Source organism: Gekko japonicus, unplaced genomic scaffold (assembly GCF_001447785.1).
Source record: "Gekko japonicus isolate JY-2015 unplaced genomic scaffold, Gekko_japonicus_V1.1 scaffold89, whole genome shotgun sequence".
Classification (NCBI taxonomy): Eukaryota; Metazoa; Chordata; class Lepidosauria; order Squamata; family Gekkonidae; genus Gekko; species Gekko japonicus.
In genome coordinates this window covers 771,718-796,075 of record NW_015170889.1, presented here as the reverse complement: position 1 = coordinate 796,075, position 24,358 = coordinate 771,718, and the positions used below count along the sequence as shown (strand labels likewise).

The following is a 24,358-nucleotide window of genomic DNA, read 5'->3' as shown; positions in this document are numbered from 1 at the left end:
TTTTCTCTGTGAGATAATAAACCTGCTTTTTCAGGTTTTCCAGTACCAGTGAGATGCCTATATGTGTGCATACATGAATGTACACAGATTCAATGTGTACATTCCAACAAATGTGCATGGGTCAAAGAGAAGCTGTCTGCTTCAATTCCACTGCTGCTTCCTGAGTGCATTTGTTCTGCTTAGGAAGTTTGAAAAGGATTGTGGAAGGGGGTGGATTTTAGAGGAAGGCCAGCATTCCCCCCCCCCCGATTCTTTTCTAAATTGAAGTGAGAAACTGAGCTTTGAAAATGACAAAAATCAAGATTGTGTGCTCTATTTTTTCATGGACCACACTTTAAACCATTCCATTGCTCCATTCCAGCTCTACATAAAAAAACAACAACAGATCTTCCTTGAGGCAGCATGCCACTCAGTATGTGTGCCCAGGGCTCTAGTCGGGGGGGAGCTCTCAGGTACGGAGCTCCGGAAGAGAACCTCTAGGGGGCGGGGCGGTCACGTGGTGAAGCCCCGCCCCCTTCTTTACCCCGCCCTCTGCTTCGATCCTCATTCCGTTTGGGAATGAGGATGAAGCAGGAGGGTAAGTAGCCGGGCCTTCTGACACACTTCCGGTGATGTCAGGGGGTGTGGCCTTCTGTCACTTCCGGTGATGTCAGGGGGCGTGGCATATGCAAATAAGTTATGCTAATGAGTTATGCTAATGAGCTCCGGCAGCTCTTTTTCTACAACAAGACCCCTGTGTGTGCCAGTGCTGTGTCCTGTGGAGGCACTGAAATGGGTGTTTACTGCACACTCCAGTTGATCCATAGGGGAGAAGGCTCCAGATGTTACCACAGCTGTGTGATGTTCTGATCATATGGAAGTGATTTGGGGGCAGCAATCACACTGCTGCAGTAACCTTTGAATCAACAACCCCCCCCCCCCAAGCCTGGTATTGACTGTGCATAAGCAGTGTGGAATGCTTGGAAGGGATTTACTACAGCTCAGAGGTGAAGTAACACCTGGATCACTTTTAGCTGTTTGTGTACATTGTCAACCACCTCCTGACCTTTATTAACTTCAGCGATACCCAGCCTTTCCCTCTGATGCACAAATCTGTGCCTCGTGTGCTTACAATGTTCTCCTCTTCTTCATTTTATGCTCACAGCAACCCTGTGAGGTAGCTCAGGATGAGAGAGCATGCCTGGCCCAAGGTTACCCTGCAAGCTCCCATGGGAGAGTAGGAATTTGAACCTGGGTCTCCCAGATCCTAGTCTGGCACCTGAGCCACTACACCAGACTGGGCTCCCTCTCCCTCCCTCCCTCCCTCTCTCTCCATTTATCTGCTTTCTTTCCACCTCTCCTTCCTTCCTTCCTTCCTTCCTTCCTTCCTTCCTTCCTTCCTTCCTTCCTTCCTAGTGAGACAGTGCATCTGACAATCACATCTTAGCTTCAAAAAGCATGGGATCTTAGAATCTAGTCAAAATGGTCAGAACTTGTTCAACTAGGAGACAGTCAGATATATATATTAAAACATATTTTCCTGATACCTGGACATATTTTTTTTAATTTTTGGAGAAAGGAATTAAATATCACATTAGACTTTCCAATTATGCCTCACTTTTATATTAAATAGGATAATGGAAATGAGTAAATAATTAAGACTGAGTGTTAATTAAGTAATTATATCAACAAGCTTTAAATTTTGTATTTATAATATTGTAATGAGTATAATTTTTTGTTGAGAGTTTTTTTGAAAATGAAAAATGTGATCTAACAACTAACATTATGTACAATATGGTATTTGTTTTCTCTTTGAAATAAAAACAAACATCTTGAAATGTATTGGGAGTGGGGTGCTGCTTGTTTTGGTTGATTTTAGATTATTTTTTTTAAAGGAACAGTTGTGTGCTTTGATACTCGTTAGCTGCCTTAAGAACCTTCGGATGGAATAGTGGCTTATTCTAGATCAATGCATGGATGGATGGATGGATGGATGGATGGATGGATGGATGGATGGATGGGAGGAGAGACTTTGTGTCCACTTAAGGCCTGCAAGAGTTTATCATGTAAAATACCAAAATAAAACATAACAGGAGTTTGGTGAGCATTAATAACTACCCAGTTTTATTCTAGCACAAGCTTTCATTAGGAAGAGGTCACATAGTTAGACACATCCAATGAAGCAAGCACTGACTCATGAAAGCTTAGGCTGAAATAAATTTTTGCGAGTCTTTAGGATGCCACTAGGCTTTTCTTTAATTATAGTTCACTCAGAGTATTTGAGGGCCACTCAGAACTGTTGACAGAGGGGCAAAGTGGGATTAGCATAAATATCTATCAACTGTTGGAAGTGGACCTCACCTGCTCTTAAACTGCAGTCCCTAAGCGTGGACCTCACCTGCTCTTAAACTGCAGTCCCTAAGCATACTTACTAGAAGTAAGTCCCATTGCTTGGGATTGCACTGTTAGTGAATTCTTTTGGTTGAACCTGCATTTCGCTTTGTAACACCCCTCCTTTCCCTTTCTGTTGTTTGCAGCCTAAGGAGTCTGTGCTAGGGTTGCCTGGCAACTGGCGGGGGATGAGGAGGACTTAACCAGGAGAAAAAAGGAAGGCCCATCCCTTACCACTAGTGTTGCAGAGGAAGTGATGTCATTACATTAGTGATGTTCAGGTAACTCTCTGGTATTAGGGCAAGAACTCTAGGTAAAATGACTTCTACCATAGGGTTTTTGCCCAGATATCAGAGTGTTGCCCAGATGTCGTTGGTGTGATGATCTCACTACCTGTGTGATGCCAGCGACATGGACTGGGCCTTCCTCTTTCTCCTGGTAGGTCCCCCCACCAGCCAGCTCTTTGGCAGCGGGGGGGGGGGGGGCAGTGGCAGGGAACCCCAGCCCCCATCAGAAAGGCTGGTACCCCTAGCCTGTGCTTCCTGTGTTTGATGATGTGAACTATAACCAGTGTTCCCTCTAAGCTGAATTAGTGTGAGCTAGCTCACAGTTTTTTACCCGCTGGCTCACACATTTTTGTCTTAGCTCCGGAAGGATGGCTCCAGAGCAAACTAATTTATGCAGTAGCCAAATCACTCGCTCACAACTTTAATGCCAGTAGCTCACAAAGTAGATTTTTTGCTCACAAGACTCCACAGCTTAGAGGGAGCATTGGCTATAACCCGTGAACCCTTTTACAGGAATAAAAATGTGTTAGCCTTTAAGGTGTCACTGAATTCCTCTTCTATTTTGCTTTTGCATCTGGAATTATGGAAACTTTGAAGAAGCACCCCCCCCCACTTTAATCAAAAGCATAGCCAGGAATACATCCCAAAAATAGGGTGAGCTATAGTTTTTACAGAAAAGCACTGAAAAAGTGGATGGATGGGGGGGGATCATCTACGACCAGAGTGTAAGAAATTGCATATCCTTGATGCAAGACAAAAGTGGAAAAGACTGCAAAGCGACCTGCTAAGAGTGGTATGGGACTGAGTGCTTTCGGCAATTGCGACAAATGAAGTGTATTTCGGTGTACTTTGAAGGCTGAATTGCAACAAAGTATAGGCTTCTCTTGACCCTTTGCATTCTGATGGCTGCACAGTGAGAAGTATCGCTGTTCAAATTACACCTTGCCAAGCACGCTGTTGTATCAATCTGTCTCCCTTTGCCGCTTCAGCACTGTGGAGTTATGTGCAGAGAGCCCTGTAGTCCATCAGAGCAAAAGAGAGGGACAAAGTCTCATTCTGTCCTGCTTTCCTCTTGATCCTAGATGGAATTCCTGCATTGTTTTCTTTGTGGTTTCCAGGGACCAGGGTTCCAGTGAGCAGTTGGGTTTCTCCTAGTGATGCTGATGTCCTCACACATAGCATGCTTGAAAGCTGAACATACCTTGCTAGCAATGGCCCCTTTTCTTCCCTGAGCTGAGCGTATTGCTGATTTGTCCTCAATTTAAAATAAGTAGTATTTTGTGTGATGGTGTGTCTCTGCTGTTGATCACATTCATCGTCAAATAGATAAGTGACCGACTGCCACTCTTGATCGATGCTCCTGACTTTCTGGGATTGCAGAGGTTGATGGGAATATTGGAATACTGGTTCTGAACTTCTTCAATGCAATTATTTGTGTTATTGGTTGATGGATCCAGTTCCATTTGTGAGAGGATGAGAACTACAATTAGGGTTGCCAAATGGGGCCGGGGGGTGGGGAATCCCCCGCTTTGGAGGCCCGATTTCCACCCCGGCGGAATTGGGCCCAGGGGGGAACTCCGCCCCCGAAGCTGCGTTACCAGAGGTGACGCAGCCACGCCCCTGACGTTGGGGGCGTGGCCCAGATCGTCGGGGGGGAAACCATATGGCAAATTCAGTCTTGGGTTGTATTAAAAGGGCCATATCGAAATCACAGGAGGTCATAGCCCCTCTGTATATGTGTGCAGTTCTGGAGGCCTCACTTCAAAAAGGATGTGGGCAAAATCGAGAGGGTGCAGAAGAGAGCGATGAGGATGATCAGGGGTCTGGAGATTGAGCCCTATGAGGAAAGGCTAAGGGCCTTGGGAATGTTTAGTTTGGAGAAGAGAAGATTGAGGGGGGACATGATTGCTCTCTTTAAATATCTGAAAAGCTGTCATTTGGAGGAGGGCAAGGAGCTGTTCCAGTTGGCAGCAGAGGATAGGACCTGAAGCAACGGGTTTAAATTACATGCAGAAAGGTATCGGCTGGATAGTAGGAAACACTTTTCCATGGTCAGAGTGGTTCAAAGGTGGAATCAGCTGCCTAGGGAAGTGGTAAGCTCCCCTTCACTGGCAGCTTTCAAGAAGAGGCTGGATGAATATTTGTCAGAGATGCTTTAGGCTGGTCTTGCATTGGGCAGGGGGTTAGATTAGATGGTCTGTATGTCCCCTTCCAACTCTATGATTCTATGATTTGTTTATTGAGATACAAGCATGATCCAGGTTAGAACAGTACCGTGTCAGAACTGAGGTTTTTGGTGGTAACCTCTACAGATATAGACAATTCAAATGTAACCCCCCCCCCAGGTTCATCCAATCATTTCATTCGGCCGTCCCACCTAAGCTGTTAGCATCTATGCCCACCTGTAAGTTCCCAGTCCCGTTATCTAAGACAGTGAGGCTAGCAGAGAGTTTGCTTCCCTTGGGAAGAGTTACGATAGCCGCTACAATGGTGCCACTCTCATACTCTCTCTCACACACACACTCCCCCGCTCAGGAATTTCCTTTCCTCCCATAACTATGGCAAATGAAGCAGAGTGTGACGCGTGGCAATTCACATAGGATTATGGTGTGCCAACCTCCAAGTGGTATTGGAGATCTCATGGGACTACAACTGATCTCCAGGTGACAGAGGTCAGTTCCCCTGGAGAAAATGGCTGCTTTAGAAGGTGGACTTTATAGCACTATACCCTGCCCTCCCCAGACTCCATTCCCCAGATCTCCAGGATTTCCCAACCCAGAGCTGGAAACCCTACACAGAATATATGAAAGCCTCCTGCGAAGTTTTGATAATCTTAATGGTGCACAGTGACTTTCTTGGGACTCCCTCAAGTGTATCACCAGAGGAGGAACCTCCAGATTCACTTCAGATATCCCTTTTCCCATATCAGATTTTATATGTATTTTATGGATAATTGTTGTACACCTCCCTGAGTCCGCTTGCAGGGAGGGTGGTATAAAAGTCTAATATAATTAATGAATGTTTAAAAAACACCTCTGCCTCTCTCACCGCTGTGGGGGCCTGAAAAACAAAACAAACAAAACCCCCGGAAATATTGGGGGGGGCTTCCCCCCTATTTTTCCAAGGTCTTTTCTCCCAGTTTTTGTTGTTGTTTTTTAAGCCCCCGGAGGGGATTTTTTATTGATTTTTTTATAACTACAAAAAAACTATAACAGAAAAAAGGGGGGGGGGAATACTACATATACGGGAGAAAGTAAAGTACCCACTACTATCTAAAAACTCGCTTTTCCCCCCGTTCAGTGGGGTAGGGTGGGGAGCTACTTTTCTTCTTTAAATGCTACGAAACTGTCTCACATTCATAATCGGTCGTTCAACCTCGTTTTCATTTCTACCGCATGATCTCCTTTGCTCGGCCCGGTCAGCGTCACTAAGCCCATTCGGTCTCTCGGCACGGAGAACCATCGGAACAAAGAGGTGCCTCAATTCTCAGGCATTCCACCCTCAAAGAGACCTCCTCTTAAAAGTTCCATGGCCAGGGTCCCTTCGCCAGGACCCTGGGGGGGGGGTTGTGAGCCTGCGCACCCCCTTCTTCGGCCGGAGCATAGCCTCACCCCCAGGAGATCCGGGAGGTGCAACTGCTAGTGCACCGCCATAAACCGGAGGTTTTTCTCCCAGTTTTTGCAATGAAAAAGGAAATTTTGGGGAGTACTGAAAAAAACAAACCTGCAATGAAATATTTTCTATTTTAGAATGAGTGAAATGCTTTTAAAGACAAGGTGGGCATGCTATAGAAGACATAGACAGCTCTTAAATCCAAGATGCATTTCTGCACATAGAAGAATACCTAATCTTCATGAGAGGAGTATGCAGACCTTTCTTTGCTTTTCAGCTGTTCGATACCTTCTGTTGTCCTTTTGCTTTGATTTGTGGTTAACCATTCCACTTCTCCCTCAAACTAATGGGACACATATACCCACAGATTGGGTAACAAGTTGCTTATTGCCCTATCTTGGAGGGAGGGGGGAAGTTCAGAAAGAGGTAGGGCAGAGACTGCACCAAAGCCTCAAAGAAAGACTCTGAAATTGTTACCAGGAACTGAGCTTTCGCTGAACAGATGGCAAAAATTAAGGTGCATATGCTAAGGTAGCAAAGGGTGCATCACCTTGCAGTTTTCTCTTAGGTATTGGGTATATTTGCAGTTTTGCTTGTACAAAATTATATTTTAAATTTTATAAATATGTCAGATATTGCAATTCACTATGCTAGGAAAGTTATACATGATGCATTTTATGTTGCTGAAGTGGTAAAATTAGTTTAGATTTGCTAAGACAATTATTGCATATATTTAAGTTTTCCTCAAATATCTGGGGGCGGTTTGGCGGGAAGGGAATCTTTCCCCCCCTGTGGTTCAAAATTTCTGGAAATTCAACTTCTCTGCATAAAAGGTTTCCCATCATTCAGATTCATAATCATAGCTTTTCGCTACCTTTTGGCTCAGAGTGGATAATTTAGTTCCAACCCAGTCTCCATCCAAAAGGCTTAAAAAAACCCCAACCCTGCCCCCCCCGCCACTCCAGTAACCTAAATGAGGTTTTGAGGGTTGCGCTATTAAGTTTAAGACCTAATACTATTTTAAGCCATTCCGTAGCTGTCTTGCCACATAAATTATTCACAGTGCCGAAGTTGGCTTGTGGTTCATTTAGGAGGAGATGATAGGGAAGTTGTAACCCGAATGACAAAAGCAGAGCACGATCAATCGGACCTGGAGATGTCAAGCACCAACAAGCAGCAATTAAGCAGCAATCAAGAGCAACTGCACTAATTGCCCAACATCCTCTTAACACTGATCGCCAAAGCCCAGAAATGCAATGTATATTTTTGCAGGATGCAGTTTCCACTACTCTCTGTTCCAAAGAGGTATCAGAAGAATTACCCCCCTTTAAAACTTAATTAGGTGGATGAAGGAGGAAAAGGCTCCGTCTCATATCTCATTTTTACATCTTAGGGTTGCCAACTTCTTGCTGGAATATTCTGGGAGATTTCGGGGTGGAGCCCAGGGAAGGCAGAGTTTGGGGAGGAGGAGAAAGTTCAGTAGGGATATGATGCTATAGATCCTGCCCTCTGAATCTACCATTTCCTCCAAGGGAACTGATCTATGTAGTCTGGAGATTAGTTGCAATTCTGGGAGATGGCTAGACCCCACCTGGAAGTTAGGAATCCTATTACTTCCTGATACATGTTTTCCTTACATTGTGAGACCTGCACCAAAGAGGAAATGTCCTGAGAAGGAAATCTAGTTTGCAGGGTCCCTTATGTGACCAGATAGATAATGCAAGATTTTTGTGGCTTAGATTTTCCTTTAGATTTTCATTGGTCCTAGTTCCCCACCGTTAAGAAATTGAGGAGCAGGGGGGGAAATGGTCTCCATAGTGAAGCTCTAGGAATTTCTCCATGTTTCTATGGTCTTTACCCAAGAGATTAGGAGACCTTCCTAGAGTGGTACTCAGATGTGACTTCATGAAAATGAAGCCCATTCGCCCCATGCTCCATGGTTCCAATCCAAATTGGGCCCCTGTGGTACTAGGGGAGCAATTCTCAACAGCTGCTGTCTGACTAAAGGGTACAAGAGTCAGGATGGGGGAACTTTAACCCAACTCGTTTAAAAACATAATGTCTAATTGGCCCTGATATTGGTAGAGATTCTGGGAAGGGAGCTGAGGCCCAAGGGATGACATTTTTGAACTTTCTGAGGATTTTTTTCAATTGGTGAAAAGCTGGTTCCTTGTTAAACACAGAGGTGTTTCAGCCAGTTTATGCTGTTCTCACAACATAACAAAGTCCCACCTGGGAAATATGAGTTCGTTTTCATTTACACTTGCCACAGCCCTGTGTGGTAGGATCCAACGAAGAGGTAGTTATCGCTTAAATTCAGTGGCTTTCACATTTGTCTCACTGAGCTTGTGGTGCTGTGCTAACCTATGCTACATAGGCATTGTTTAGAAGGCCACAACCTTGTCAATGCAGTTTTCCCTGTTCGTTTTAAACTACAATATCTTTCTGAAACAGAACAAACCCTCCAGCAGCCTGGCGTGGGGGCAGTGGAAGAAGATTTATCTGGGAAAGTAGAGGGCTAAATTGCAGCTCCGTTATATCTGAGCTTGTTCCACTATCTCTGTGATTCACTTTGTTCCTCTAGAGCTCCCATGCTTGGATGTCTTAGCGAGATCTCTCTAAGTTTTGTGTAAATTGCGTGTAGAGAAACGACCCCTGCTGCGATGCTCCAGTCGCCCTCAAACCAGCTGGAACTACCACTCAGGGGGATGGAAATAAAAGAGAGCTAGGCAGAGCTCACTGACTAATGACTGAAGGTTTTGCAGAGAGAATATGCCCAATCTCTGCCGAGCCTCAGGGAGAGCTGATGGTGCTGGGATTTTAGGTCTTCAGTGGAAAGCAGTGGAAAACATGATCAAAAATTTCCTGGCTGGGTATTAAAGCCAGGCAGTTAACAATGTAACGAGATCAGATCCCTAATGGCTGAGGGACCTATTGACCATCCAGTCTGGGGAAGAAAACTGAGAAGTACCAGCAAAAGTTAGAGAACGCTATAGATTTTAACACGGGGCAGCTGTCTGTCTGTCCGGCCCCCATGCTGAATTTAGGTTGTAGAGCCAGCTAGGTAAAGGTAAAAGTTTCCCTTGCTCGAAAGCCAGTCGAATCTGACTCTAGGGATGCTCATCTCCATTTCCAAGCCAAAGAGCCAGCGCTGTCCAAAGATGTTTCCATGGTCATGTGGCTGGCATGACTAGATGCCGAGGTGCAGGGAACGCTGTTACCTTCCCACCGAAGTGGTACCTATTTATCTACTTGCAATTTCTTGCTTTCGAGCTGCTGGGTTGGCAGGAGCTAGAACCAGAGACACTCGGGTTTTGAACTGCTGAACTACCGACCTTCCGATCTGCAGTTCAGCATCTTAACCACTTGAGCCACCGCAGCCCAGAGCCAGTTAGGGATGTACATCCCCCCCCCACACACACACTGTGTTTTTAGGTTTGGGTCTATTAGACCTGAAAAAATTTCAGGATTCCCCCCTCCAAAAACCCAGATCCCCCTACTGATAAAGTATTTGGATCCAGGATTTTTCAGAAATCCTGAATTTTGGGGGAGTTCCAATAAACCTGAACCAAAAAATCTCCCCAGCTGAGCCATAGAGAGAGTTCTCCCTGAGGGATCAGCTGTTTGTGGGCACTTCTGGACAGCCTGGTTTAAACTGCACTGCCCAAGAGAGCCCCAACTGAGCTACGGGACGAGTTCTCCCCATGGAATCAGCTCCTTTGCAGGCTTTTTTGGACAGTGGGGTTTAAACTGGGCTGAGCCATGGGAAGAGTTCTCCCTTTGCGGGCTCTTTTGGGCAGCCCAGTTTAAACCGCACTGCCCAAACGAGCCCCAGCTGAGATGGGTGTCAAACTTGGGGCCTCATTTGCCATGGGATCCTGTGTTCTGTCTTCATTTTCCTGCACCGTTCTGTATTTGGGATGTTGGGGGAGGGGGAGTTGTGTGAGTGTGTGTGCCTGCTTCGCTTCGTTGCTTGGTAACCTTTTTTCTAAGGGTGCCTCCCATGTGATGGGAAGAGACTGAATGACCTTGGTGTCTGTCTGTGCTTTCTAGCCTGTCTTCAGTTAGCATTGTAGGTTCACAGGTGGGAGGGGATGTGAATGTTTGCTCATTTTGGTGGGCTGAATGAATCGTGTGATTGGGTGAGCTTTGGGGGGAACTGTTTGAATGGGGTATAACTCTCCTGTTGGTGCCTGTTTCAGCAGTTCTGACACAAGAATGTCTTAGCTTGTAGCATCTTTATATCTCAATAAACAAATCACTGAAAAGAGAGTGTTGTTGAGACTGAAGTTTGCACAAGAGTCTGATAATAGGGGGGGCAGTGGCCCTCCCTCCCCAGCTTGACTGTTTTGTGGGCTGTCTTCTGCAGTCCCTTTAAACCTCCCTTATTTAAAGGGACTGCAGAAGAAAGCTTGAAAATAGCTGAGCAGTGGGAGCAATGTGCTCCAGCCCATCAGCTATTTTTCAGGATTTGCCAGTAATTCCCAAATATATCTGGGATTTTGGGGGGATATTTTTCGGTTCTCCCCAAAAATCCTGGATACATTTGAGATGCCGAAATATACCCCCAAAATACTGATAAGGTGTTTTTCAGGTATATTTTTGGATTGGGTAGATCCAATTGCACATCCCTGGAGCCAGTGTAGTGTAATGGTTAGAAACAGCAGACTCTAATCTGGAGAACTGGGTTTGATTTCCCACTCATCTTCCACATGAAGCCTGCTGGGTGACCTTGGGCCAGTCACAGTTGTCTCAGAACTCTCTCAGCCCCACCTACCTCATGATGTGCCTGTTGTGGGGAGAGATTGGTTTCCCTTGCTGATATTGTCAGGATGCTTGGGGTTATGAAGTTTGCCACCTATAAATTTGGATTCGTAGCTTGATAGAGTTGACTGTGGTATTTAACGTTGTACCTTCTATTTTCTATTGCAGCCTTTTGTGGCTTTTATAAGGGGCCTCAAGTCCTTGGAGAAAGGTGGAGTACAAATGTTTAGAGTAAATAAATAAATGACAGCATGGGGAATTTGAACCCAGGTCTCCCAGATCCTAGTACAGGGGTCCCCAATGTGATGCCCATGGGCATCATGGTGCCTGCTGGCATCTTTCCTAGTGCCTGCCAAGTGTTTTTAAGTGGATGGGATCAGGTGGGGCTTTCGCCCAGCAAGGCTTTTGATTGGCCAGTGGAGATCTTCAGCAGCATCTGCCACTACAGCACAAGGGTGTGTGGTTGAAGGTAATCTGCAGCAGCCACTGTACAGCTGGCTCCGCCTCCTGTGGCAGCCATTTTGTGCAGCCATTTTGTAGCTGTGCCCACCACACTGTGTCAGAATTCCAAAGGCTCAGAAAGGTCAGGGACCCCTGTCCCAATATAATTCCCCTCACCACTTTGCTCCACTGCATTCTGCAGTCAAGTTTGAATGTTTCCCTTAGAACTGGAACTGAGGGGGGATGAGATACACCTCAGAGTGACATTCCAGACCAGTAAAGGAATGGCACGGGGAAATCCAATCAGGAAGAAAATCTGGTCCGTGAGCGGTCCACAGTTTGCGGCATAGGCTAAGTTCGGGCATAGCAGGAAGCCATGGTAGAATTACAATTGGTGTGATTGTCTGAATGCCATCCATTCCACTAATGCTGCCGGTTAGGGTCCATGAAGTCAGGTAATGTTAAATTGGTTTATTAACCAGAGTTAGCCTTAACTGTGGTTTTGGGTGACGTCTAGATGTGTGCAAAGAGAGGAGGGGAGGCCAGATATCACCACAGAATTCACAGCCTTTGTATCGTTGGCCAAAACAGATGAACTGTGGACACAGGGGTACCATTTGTGTTTATCCCTGTGTAAGTTTAAATATTGGCAGACTACTGAATTCATTTTCAGTTTAATATTGTTTTACACATGGAAGCCTCTGGCATTTCAGTTTCACCGCTGAAAGCAGGAATCTGTACAACCCAAAGTGGATTTCTTAGAGTAAGTATCTTGGAGAAAATGTCTAAGAGGTTTATCCACCCCACCCCATGCCCCTCAGAATTAGTGTTTTATGGCACCCTCAATGATCTTCACTTGGACTCTTGGAAGCAATTCAGATCTTTAGGGTGGAATGAGCACAGTCGTCTACCACATTTGAGAGGGTACCATTTGAGAGGGTCAGTCATTGAATGAACTCCCATATCAAAAATCTCCTTGTATGAGATACACTGAGGTGTGAGGTCCAAATGTTCTCTCTTTCATTCCTTGTTATATTTCTGTACCTTTTTTTGCCAATCGTTTCTTTGCGTTTGCCTGTTAGTTTTGTAAATGCATCTGTATTGCAGTCACATGCTGAACAGTTTTGAGATGCAGTTGTAATTTATATGTCCTGTGTGCATAATGCTGATTTAGTAATGCACCAATAACGTTTGGGGGGAAAATGCATGCATTTTATAGGGGAAAATCTGGAGCGAGGAAACAGAAAATGGCCCAACAATAAAGACGGGTTCGACTTACGTTTAGGAGAAACAAGATTAAACTGACAATTTGGGGACGAAAGCAGCAGGGATGAGAAATTCGAAGTCGTCCTCAAGAAGGCTTACAGCTCAGAGGGGAGACTTTAGTGGATGTTTTATGGCATTGAGGAAGACATTAAAGATTTACAGCCTGAATCAATACATAGTTACTTGAGAGTAAGCCCCATGGTGTTCAGTGAGGTTTACTCTCAAGTGACTGGGACTTTGGTTTGCTGCCCATACATATTTACTCCTAAGCAAGATCTATGCTGCTCTGATCAGAACTTTTAAACACTTGAAATGGGGGGTGGACAATCCAAAGACGGGCCTGCAAGACGGAGCTCTTCCGCCAGGCGTTTGAGTAGGAGCCGCCACTACTGTACCATCACTATCTAGCCCTGGAAGAGAGAACGACAGCGTCACGTGGAACTGACAGCACGGTGTGGGTATACCAGCGTTCAGACGTCATCTTTATGGAACATCATATGGAACATCTCGAGCACTTAATAATAATGTTGTTGTACTGTAATAATGATTTTAAATGGTTTTGATGTGTTTTATGTGTTCGCTTATGCCTGACTGTGAGCCGCCCTGAGCCCACGTTGCGGGGAGGGCAGGCTATAAATTGAATTTATAAATAAATAAATATAAGATTTCATGAAACTTCTACTAGCCATTTATGCCAAGTCCTCCACCTATTGGTGGTGGCAATCCAATCGCTCCTGGATGCCATATTTCTTTTCCTCTACTACTAAGTGAGGTAGGGTTGCCAGGTCTCCTCTGGCCACCGGTGGGGGATAGGGGGTAGGGTTGCCAGATCCAAGTTGAAAAACTCCTGAAGATTTGGGCGTGGAGCTTGAGGAGGAGGAGGACCTCAGTAGGGTAGAATGCCGCAGAGCCCACCCTCTAGAGCATCCATTCTCTCCAGGGGAGCTGATCTCTGTTGTCTGGAGATGACTTGTAATTCCACGGGAGCTCCACAGCCTACCTGGAGGCTGGCATCCCTAAAGCGAGGCCAAGAGAAAAACACTGGCCCCCAAAGTAACAGGGACCATTATTGCAACTTCTGGTAAGCGAGATGAACACGTCACCTCTGTTCTCCTCCCACACAGAACAGTATGGTGAGGATAGGAAGCCATTTTGACCCAGAACCAGGGCTATTTGTGGGCAGGAACGCACAGGAACGGAGTTCTGGCTGGCTCCCAAGTTGGCCATGCCCAGCAGGAACTCATTAGCATAATAGGCCACACCCAACAGCAGAAACTCATTAGGATTGGCTACATTAGGGGTGTGTGGCCTAACATGCAAAGGAGTTCCTGCTACAAAAAAGCCCAGGGTTTTGACAACAAACAAGGTAAAGAGAATAACAAGCAAAATGTGTGGATAACCACACTTCTAGTAACATGGGGGTGTGGCCTAATGTGCTAATGAGCTGTGCTGTCAGGGGTGTGGCCCAATATGCTAAAGAGTTCCTGCTGTTGGGTGTGGCCTATTATGCTAATGAGTTCCTGCTGGGCTTTTTCTACAAAAAGAGCAAAACTAATTAGACATGGCCATATCCAAAATGGAAGGCTGTCCTTTTGGCCCATGCAGGCTTTGATGCTTTATGAGAAAGGACATGGGATACATGCCAAGTGGCTAGATAGTGTCAAAACTTTTTTTAAAAAATCTCATTTTACACATCTGAATGGATCCATTAAGCTGAAAATATCTGAGGTACGATGCAGACCTTAAATTTGTGGCTTTTGTTTCCTTCTTGTTACACAGCTTAAGCCAGGCCAGAACAGCTGCCGAGACAGTGACAGCGAAAGCGTGAGTGGAGAATCGAAAGGGTTCCATCGGAGCAGTTCCCGAGAGAGACTGAGTGACGTAAGTGCAGTTCTGGAAACCGCATCTTGAATTGTGTTGCCTTAACTGTTGTTTGCAAGAGCCCATTTTCTAGACTGGAAAGAAGGTGAACTGAGTGCATCTAACCTTGCTAGGAACCGTTAATTAAACTTCTGATGAGAGGTTGGGATGTGGAATGGTATGGTATAGCCCAGTCTCGTCAGACCTTCGAAACTAAGCAGGGTTGGCGCTCGGATGGGAGACAATGGCAAACCACCTCTGCTTCTTGCTTGCCTTGAAAGCCTCTTGCCGGGGTCATCATAAGTCAGTTATGACTTGACAGCACTTAAGAACATAAGAAGAGCCCTGCTGGATCAGACCAGTGGTCCATCTAGTCCAGCACCCTGTCTCGCACAGTGGCCAACCAGTTCCTCTGGAGAACCAACAACAGGGCACGGAGGCCGAGACCTTCTCCTGATGTTGCCTCCTGAAACTGGGATTCAGAGGTTTAGTGCCTCTGAAGGTGGAGGGTCCCCTCAGTCACCATGGCTAGTAGCCACTGATAGACCTTATCCTCCATGAATCTATCTAATCCCCTTTTAAAGCTGTTTATGCCTGTGGCCATCACGACTTCCGCTGGCAGCAAATTCCACATTTTAATCACTTTCTGTGTAAAGAAGTATTTTCTTTTGTCCATCCTCATAAAGAAGTATTTCCTTTTGTCTGTCCTGTCCATCCATCCATTTATGTACATGGTCAGATGCTGACGCTGTTCTTAGTCCAGGCTTTGTTGGGGAGGCTTGGAGGGGGTCTCCATGAGGAGGCATACAGGCTGAGAATTCTTTCCACTACCTCTGGCCTCCTCTGTATGCAACTGACAGAGGCAGGACTGACAACATGCTCTAGCTCACATGAAATGAACAAATACGTAAGTAAAATGGCTTCTCTAGAGATCCCTTAGTGTGCATGTTTGGGTTTGGACAGCACACATTTGCACTAATCACAAAACCATCTCCTTGGGGAATGTCTTTGGTTTTGCATCCTCTAATTCTACCCATCAGCCAAGTGGATAGAATTCCACCAATGTTACAGCCAATTGGCATCCCCACATATGAAGTCATGAGGGCCACACACTTTGTTCGACAAACAGATAGTTTTATTTTTTAAGATGTACCCAAGCTAAGCTTGGAAAGTCATGCATTTTTTTCAGTCAAAATAGAAGTTATTTTGGCTTGGCATTGGTCACAGAAAGGGTTTGGAAATACTTGCACGTTGGAGAGTTGTGTTAGAGCTGAGACCTTTTGGGGTGTGTGTGCAGATTATCGTAATCCATACCCACCAAGGAAAACCTGAGCTTCTGCCATGCTTGGCGAGATCTATGGTAATAACAACCCTTCATGGGCTTTGCTAACAAAGCAGAAATTCAAGTACGAAGACTCACACTCTAGCAAGAACAGCAGCTTTGGCTAAAGGATATAACAAATGTGTGTGATGAGATAAACATCTTGCTAGCCAAGCTTGTGGTGGCTTCCAGCGCTTTGACAGATTCTTTCATTTATTAAAAAAAATAATGTTCTACACTTCAGTCAAGTGCTAAAAGAGAGAGTAGCTTTGTAAAGGGCTGATTTCTCCGGCAAGCTGTACTTTCAATTAAGAACAGTTCCATCTTGAAACATAGTTTTGCAAAATCAAAATGAAAATTCGTAAGTTGTCACTGGGTGATAATTCCCGGGGTATAGCTAGCTGTTAATTTCTGTATAAAAAGACACAAGGGGCAAAGAGACTGGAAAGAAACAGAAAAATTTAACTCAGAAGAACATTATATCTACTACTGTGGCCAAGAACCCCGTAAAAAAACGTTGTGGCCTTTATAGTCAACAAGAGAGTGAGAAAGGCAGTAATGGGATACAATCTAAAAAACGACAGAATGATCTCTGTCTGAATCCAAGGCAAACCATTCAACATCACAGTAATCCAAGTCTATGTCCCAACCACTGATGCAGAAGAGGCTGAAGTGGACCGGTTTCTATGAAGACCTACAACATCTCCTAGAACTAGCACCAAAAAAGAGATGTCCTTATCATCGTAGGGGACTGGAATACTAAAGTAGAAATTCAAAAGGTAACTGAAATAACAGACCAGTTTGGCCTTGGAGAACAAAATAAAGCCAGGCAAAGGCTAACAGAGTTTTTTTTAAAAAACAACAACAATATATTTATGGGGTTTTTAATAGTATAAGCCTATATCATACTTATAAACAAGAACATCAACAAGACTACGATACATACAAAAACCTATGACAGCGATTTTCTTTTCAGCAACACAGGTTAACAGACAGACCAAACAAAAAATAAATATTTTGTTCTTATCCTCAGCCTTAAGGTCAATTCTGTGTTGAGTGGATACTTCTATTTCAATTTCCTTTAAAATTTATATACTACAATTTCAAAACTACACTGTAAATTCATATCAGCAGTATAAGACATTCATTTTTTAAAAAAATTATAATATTTCCCACCATACACTTGACATTCCGCTTTACGTTTCTTATTGTTGTGAGTCATTTTTATACATATTTTCTAACCATACATAAAACATTTTCCATCATTTATCAAATACTTCTTTACTTTTACCTTGTTATATTAAACTTAATCTATCAATTTCAGCTATTGATAGCATCTTATCTATTTCTTTTTTTGAAGGTATTTCTTCTTCCTTCCATGTTTTGGCTACTAATATTCTGGCTGCTGTAAAAAAATAAGTTATTATGTATTTATTTGTCTTACTATATGATTCGGGAAGAATGTTCAATAAAGCAACTTCTGGTGTAAATGCTATCTGTGTTCCTATAATTTCATTTACCATCTTGTAAGTTTCCCCCCAATATCTTTGTATTTTCTCGCATCTCCACCACATATGCATATATGTACTGACATTTTTCTTACATTTCCAACAATTCCTGTTAATGTTTCCATAACATTTTGCTAATTTCTCAGGTGTCCAGTGCCACCTGTAGAACATCTTATAAATATTCTCTTTATAGGGGATCACTCTCATTAGCTTTATTGAATCCCACACTTTTTTCCATTGTTCTGCCCCTAGCATATTATGTAAATCTTTTGTCCATGCTACCATCGTTCCTTTAATAGTTTCACCTATCATATAGTCTGCTATTAGTAATTTATATAACCGTTGAATTACCTTATCGCTCGAGGAGAGCCATATTTTGTCTAGTTCGTTGTTTTCTTTATAGAAACCCATTTTCTTATCTATGTTATATCTCGAAGTCAGTTGCATTTTATCCCACCAGGCAAATTTTATTTTCTGAGTTATTAATTGCTCTTCAGTTTTTAAGTTACTGTTTTTATCTAATAAATCTTCATAAGACACTATTTTGCTTTTTTCCATCAATGTTGTTATTGCTAAGGCTTCTATTGGTACCACCCATTTCGGTGTTTTAATATAATATCGTGTTTTGATTTCTTTCCATGTTTTTATCAGCGATCCTCTTATTGTGTGCTGTGTGAAATTCCTTATGAATTTATGTTCTTCATACCACACATATTTATGCCACCCCATTCCTAGATTATGACCTTCAAGTTTCAATAACCTAGTATTCTCTAATATTATCCAGTCCTTTATCCATGTTAATGTGTCTGCTTTATAGTATAAATTCCAATGTGGTACTCCAAAGCCCCCCATTTCTTTTTTATCCTGCATATTTTTATGGTCAATCCTTGCTTTTTTGTTGTTCCATATAAATTTGCTACAGATTTTTTCGAAATCTTTAAAGTAAGTAGTTTTCCTTAAAATTGGGATATTTTGTGCCAAAAATAAGAATCTAGGCAAGATATTCATTTTAATGATCGCGATTCTTCCCATCAACAAAATTTTTAAATCTTTCCATCTTTCTAGATCATTTTTCACTTCCCTGAGCAATTTGTTATAGTTATCTTCTATTAAAGTGATATTTCTATTTGATAGTATGATTCCTAAATATTTAGTCTGTTTTACTACTTCCATCTTAGATAGATCTTGAATTTTGTCTATTTGCTGTTTTGTACAGTTCTTCGTTATTATATTTGTTTTCTTGAAGTTAATTTTTAGACCTGCTACTGATCTATATTCCTGTATTATCTATATTAATTTTGTTATTGATATTGTCGGATTCTCTAATATAAATACTAAATCGTCCGCATAGGCTTGAAGTTCGAATTCTTCTCCTTTAATTCTGAGTCCCTTTATTTGAGTATTATCTCTTATTTGCTCCGTTAATGTTTCTAACATAAAAATAAATAGTAGTGGAGATAGAGGGCATCCTTATCTAGTCCCTTTTTGAATTTAGATATCCTGGGTCATGTCATTATTCACTTGTCAAAAATTTTGTCCCACAGTTCCATGCTTCCAGCTTATGTAACATAAATTCCCAGTTAACATTATCAAAAGCTTTCTCTGCGTCTAAAAATATTAGTGCCATTTCTTTATCTGGGTGCACTTCATAATATTCCAGAACGTTTTTTATTGTTCTAATATTATCCTTAAGCTGTCGTCTTGGCAGAAATCCAGCCTGATCCTGATGTATTGTTTGTATTAGTATTGAAGCAAAGATTTTATAATCCGTGTTTAAAAGTGATATTGGTCTATAGTTATTAATTTCTCTATTGTCCATATTTGGCTTATGAATTAATGTTATTATTGCCTGGTTCCATGATTTGGGAGTTTTCCCTGTTTTATTTATGTTTTGCAGTAAATCCTTTATTATTAGTATAACCTGTTCCTCGTATTTTTGGTATATTTCTACTGGAATTCCATCCGGTCCTGGGGATTTATTTTTCTTCTGTTTTTTAAGGGTTTCAGTAATTCCACATATTGTAATTGGTTCATTTAGCATTTTTATCTGTTTTTCATTAAACCTCTTGTTATTTTGTTTTTTGATATATTTCAATATCAACTCTGTGTCTTGTTTTCCTTGTTGGTATAGTTCTTTGTAGAATACTTCAACTATATTTTTCAACTCTGATAAGTTGTGCTTCACAACCCCTTCCTTATTTTTAAGAGCTGTTATTATTTTTCTTTCTTCTTGCTTTTTTAAATTATAAGCCAACCATCGTGTTGGTTTATTAGTATTCTCAAAATAATAATGTTTCATAAATTCTATATTTCTGGCAAAAAAAATTGTCAATAAGAGATTCATTTGATGATTAAGGTTTCTGAGATTTATTTTTATTTCTTCTATTCCCCTATCATTGTTTTTTTTATTTCTCTTCCTCCTTCCTTATTTGCTTGTTAAGATTTGCATATTCTTTCTTTTTTGTTTCCTTTTCCAAGCCTCTTGGTTGATGAAACAGCCTCTCAGAAATGCTTTGAATACATCCCATACTATCTCTATTGGGAATTCTGGTTGTATATTTCTTTTAAAGAATTCTATAATTTCTTCTTGCATCCTTTTATCAAATTCCTTATCCTTTAATAAGCTTTTATTCATTCTCCATCTTGTTTTCCGATATTTATCTTTTAACGCTAACATTAAGGGGCTGTGATCTGCAAATGTATTGGGAAGTATTTCTGTTTCTATTATTTCTGGAACTATGTTGCTGAAATCCATGCCATGTCTATCCTGGACCATGAATTATGCCTTGCTGAATAGAAGGTATAATCATTTTTCTCTATATTTCTTACTCTCCATGCGTCTACTAGCCATGGTGACTAAAGGGAACCTCCACATTCCTAGGCCATAAACTTCTAAATCCTAGAGCCAGGTGGCAACATCAGGGGAAGGCATTGGCCAGTTTGGTGTAGTGGTTAGGAGCACAGACTCTAATCTGGGAGAACTGGGTTTGATCCCCCACTCCTCCACATGCAGTTGCTGGCGTGACCTCAAAAGAGCTCTCTCAGCCCCACCTACGCCACAGGGTATCTGTTGTGTGGAGGGGAAGGGAAAGGAGATTGTAAACCTCTCTTGAGACTCCTTTGGGTAGTGAAGGGGGGGATATAAATCCAATCTCCTCCTCCTCCTCCTTGTTGGCCCTCAAGAGGAATTGGTTGGCCACTGTGTGAGATGGGATGCTGAACTGGATGGATAACTGGTCTCATCCACCAGCACTCTTCTTTTATTCTTATGATAAATATACAACAAAACAGAATTCGTTAGTTGATTGTTCATACAGGGCTATTAAGATGGATTTGTGTAGAACTTGAAGAAATGCATGCAACTCATTTGTGTGCTCTAGTCAAAACACCATGCAGTAAGATTCTTGAGCCAACCATACAAACAGAGTTGTGGGATTTTGTTTTGTTTTGCAGTGTGTTTTCCATGCCCATGTCCACATTAGGAACATAGATGTGAAAAATATCTAAACAAATGGAAGGAACTGAACAGTGTGGCAAGCTGAATATGCTTCCAGTTCCACACCTGATTTTTAGAAATTCTCCTAGTTACATTTGAATTGTAATTTCAGAGAGAAACTTGGGAACAATAAAGGAAGAGAATGGGAGAAATCAGTTCATCCCAAGGTTGAATCAGCTTTTGGTGACAGGAGATCATAAGAAAACCTAATAAATCCACTTGGCAGTCTCTCTTTTTCATTTTGTCTGTCTGGCCTAGTTTATAATTTTATCTGAGAAGGGATGAAAACCACAACATTCTCATTCGTTTTGGGATGCATTAATCTGCCCACATCAACCCCTTTAGCGTCTTAAAAATTCCAACCTTTAGGCTTTCACAGTAGAGCAATGTTAATGACTAATGGAAGAGTTTTAACATACAGACTCGAGGCTTGGATTAACCATGGGGCTACATAGGCTCCAAAGCCCTCGGCATATTTATAGAACCGCTGTAGTGAGTCAATGTACTTTACCAAAACAGTTCCAAAGGTCAGCTGCAGTGAGACAATGTCAAATTGAAATCTGCGAATAATATGGTTGAAAGGTTGTTTCCAAGGGTTTCAAAAGATACTATATGGGCGTTTGCTGGCGTATTGAGGTCAGGCTAGACTGGAGCTGGTTTTGAATTGCTCGCCCATTTTGTTATGTCGCCCAAATCCATGTTTTGATTTTGTTTTTACTTTGTCTGAAGGGGGCCCGCGATTCTTTACTTTCACGCCATCTTTATTTCCACCCCCTTCTCCTGAATTTTACCCTCAACATGTAAGAACAAATCAGCATTATATCTACATTATATGTACAAGGATGGTGGAAAGTGCTGTCAAGTAGCAACCAACCCAACGGGTTTTCAAAGGCAAGAGACGTTCAAAGGTGGTTGTGCCATTGCCTGCCTCTGCGTAGCAACTGAGGACTCCCTTGGTGGTCTCCCATCCAAGTGCTAGTCACTTCCGAGATCTGACAAGACCAGGCTAGCGTACGTAATATGTATCATGAATATATATATCCCAGGCCCCAGGACCATCAAACTTGCTGTGACCAGGGTTCTCGGTGGCGGCTCCTACCTGGTGGAATGAGCTCCCAGAAGAGATCCAGGCCCTACAGGACCTGGGGCAGTTCCGCAGGGCCTGCAAAACGGAGCTCTTCCACCAGGCTTTCGAGTAGGAGCCGCCGCCACCATTATTCCACCAACGCTTTTTCCATCACCGCACTCTACCACCGCTGGTGTGGGTATCATTGGGGGTGCGAGACGTCCCTGGCGGATGACAGGGTTGTGGGGACATATACTGCTGTCGTTCTGTTATAACATCTTCAGAACACCATCTTGCTTTTATGATTCGGAGTGAGTATTGGAGCACCGATATTTTTAATAACTGTATTATGTTGTATTATTGTATTTTTATACTGTTCTTACTGTTTTAATCTGGCATGTATGCCCTTGTTAGCCGCCCTGAGCCTTCGGGGAGGGCGGGATACATATCTAAAGAATAAATAAATATGGTTCAGCGGTGTATAAAAACAGTAGTACTGCAAGTGATTCCACATTTCACTTTGCAAAAGTTGGTCAAATCAATGACACAACCATGAATCTGGAACATAAGCCACGCCTTGTGCAGGAGCTATGGAGACTTAGTTCTTGGACTCGGCAAAAGGAGCCACAACCTGAAGTGACCTAACCCCATAGCATAAATAGCTACCGGGGTTCCCAACACTTGCATTCAAATGCATTCTTCAAATTCTACACATCTCTGTCTTAATAACCCTATATGAACAATGTCATGCAATTTGGGGAGCGGTGCCGAGGGAGGGAGGGAGGGAGGGCAGGGCTTCGGGAAGGTGTGACGTCAGTTCTGGACGATCCTCTGGGCTGCCTAGAAATTTCTAGAGTGTAACTATTTGGTAACCATTTTTTTTTTCCTTTCGCTCCTCAGTTTCTTGGGGGCAGGAAATTGGGGCTGGGGCCAGGCCCGTAGCCAGGATTTTTTAATTTGGGGGGCCTTTAAATAAATCAGGGCGCACCCTCACATCCCCCAAGCAAGCACTATAAATAAAATTAAAAAATGAAAGTTGGTGGGTCTGGGTTGGATGGAAAGTTGGGGGGTAGGCTTGCAAAGTCCCCCCGGGGACGGGGAAAACCCCGCCCCAGAGGCCCGTTCCCCGCCGGCGGTGGATTGGGCCCCGGGGGGGACTCTACCCCCAAGTGCACATCACCCGAAAGTGACGCGGGTATGCCGGGCACGCTGGGGGCTGGGCCACAGTCATTCGAGGGAAAACTCTATGGTTTTCCCTCAGATGGTCCTGGCCCTGCCCCCAGCGTGCCCGGTGTACCCGCATCCCTTTGGGGTGACGTGGATGCGGAGAGCGTGCGCTCCAGACGACGGCCGGGAGTCCCCCGCTCCGGTAAGTTTCTGACTTGGCAACCGTATCAGGGGGCCTTGGTGGTAAATTGGGGGGCCAGGCCCCGAGAGGCTTCAGTGTAGCTATGGGCCTGGCTGGGGCTAGGAATTCTCTGCCCTGGGTGGGTAAATGTGAATCTCAATGGCTACTGTGCAGGAGAAAAGCTGCTGTACTATGCTTGAGATTATTGTTGCCCAGAATGTTGAGGTGGTCTGAAGCAAGATGTTCATCTGGGGATTGTGTTCGTTTAAAGAGAAATTGCAGCATGCCTACTTTGGATCAGGGATGGTAGCAAATTTTTTAAATGGCATAGTGGGCAGAATTTCAAAATTTCAGCTTTCCTAGTTCAGAAATCCTTGTCTTGCATGAGCTGAGCCTGGACAGGAGTGGCATCATAAGGCAGGCTTAATTCGGGGATGGTATTGTAGGACCCTGTTCTTATGGTCATTTCTGCTGTTTCTGTTTATTTATATGTTAGATTTGTGAATTGCCCAGTCTGGGTAATGTACAACAAAGTTAAAAGCATCAGCATGGCATTGTTAAAATCAGTAAATCATTCATTCCTATATTATTAATCGTCTCAAGATGGCGTCATTGATTTAATCCTAAACCCCACTCCGATCTGTGTTGCCGTCTCGTGGGCAGGGCGAGGAGGGGGCCAAAGTGAGAAGGTGGCGGAAAAGAAGAAAAGGGTGCCAGCCATGATGGAAACCATCGCTGTCCTCAATCAAAGGCCTAATGGAATATCTCTCCCTCACAGACCCTGAGGAATTGCATTAAGCCCCGCAGGGCCCTGGTGGTATTCGGCAGAGAGTTCCACCACGTTGGAGCCAGGGCCAAAAAAGCCCTGGCTCTGGTTGAGGACAGCTGGATATCTTTGGGGCCAGGGATCATCAGTAGATTGTTGTGATAGGCAGCATCCTGTTATGATGACATCACTTCCTGTGTGACCAGAAGTCATTTCACGGCATTGCTAGCAACACTGTAGTATTCGGTTGCAA

General features: G+C 43.4%; 1 protein-coding gene across 1 annotated transcript in view; it reads left to right on the top strand.

Annotated features, from left to right (window-relative positions):
• AUTS2 (autism susceptibility candidate 2) overlaps positions 1 to 24,358 on the top strand; it is a 903,433-nt gene that overhangs the window by 168,127 nt on the left and 710,948 nt on the right. The window contains exon 2 of the mRNA XM_015418389.1: positions 14,520 to 14,621. Within this exon, the coding sequence (XP_015273875.1) occupies positions 14,520 to 14,621 (102 nt within the window). The remainder of the gene's footprint in view (positions 1 to 14,519; positions 14,622 to 24,358) is intronic.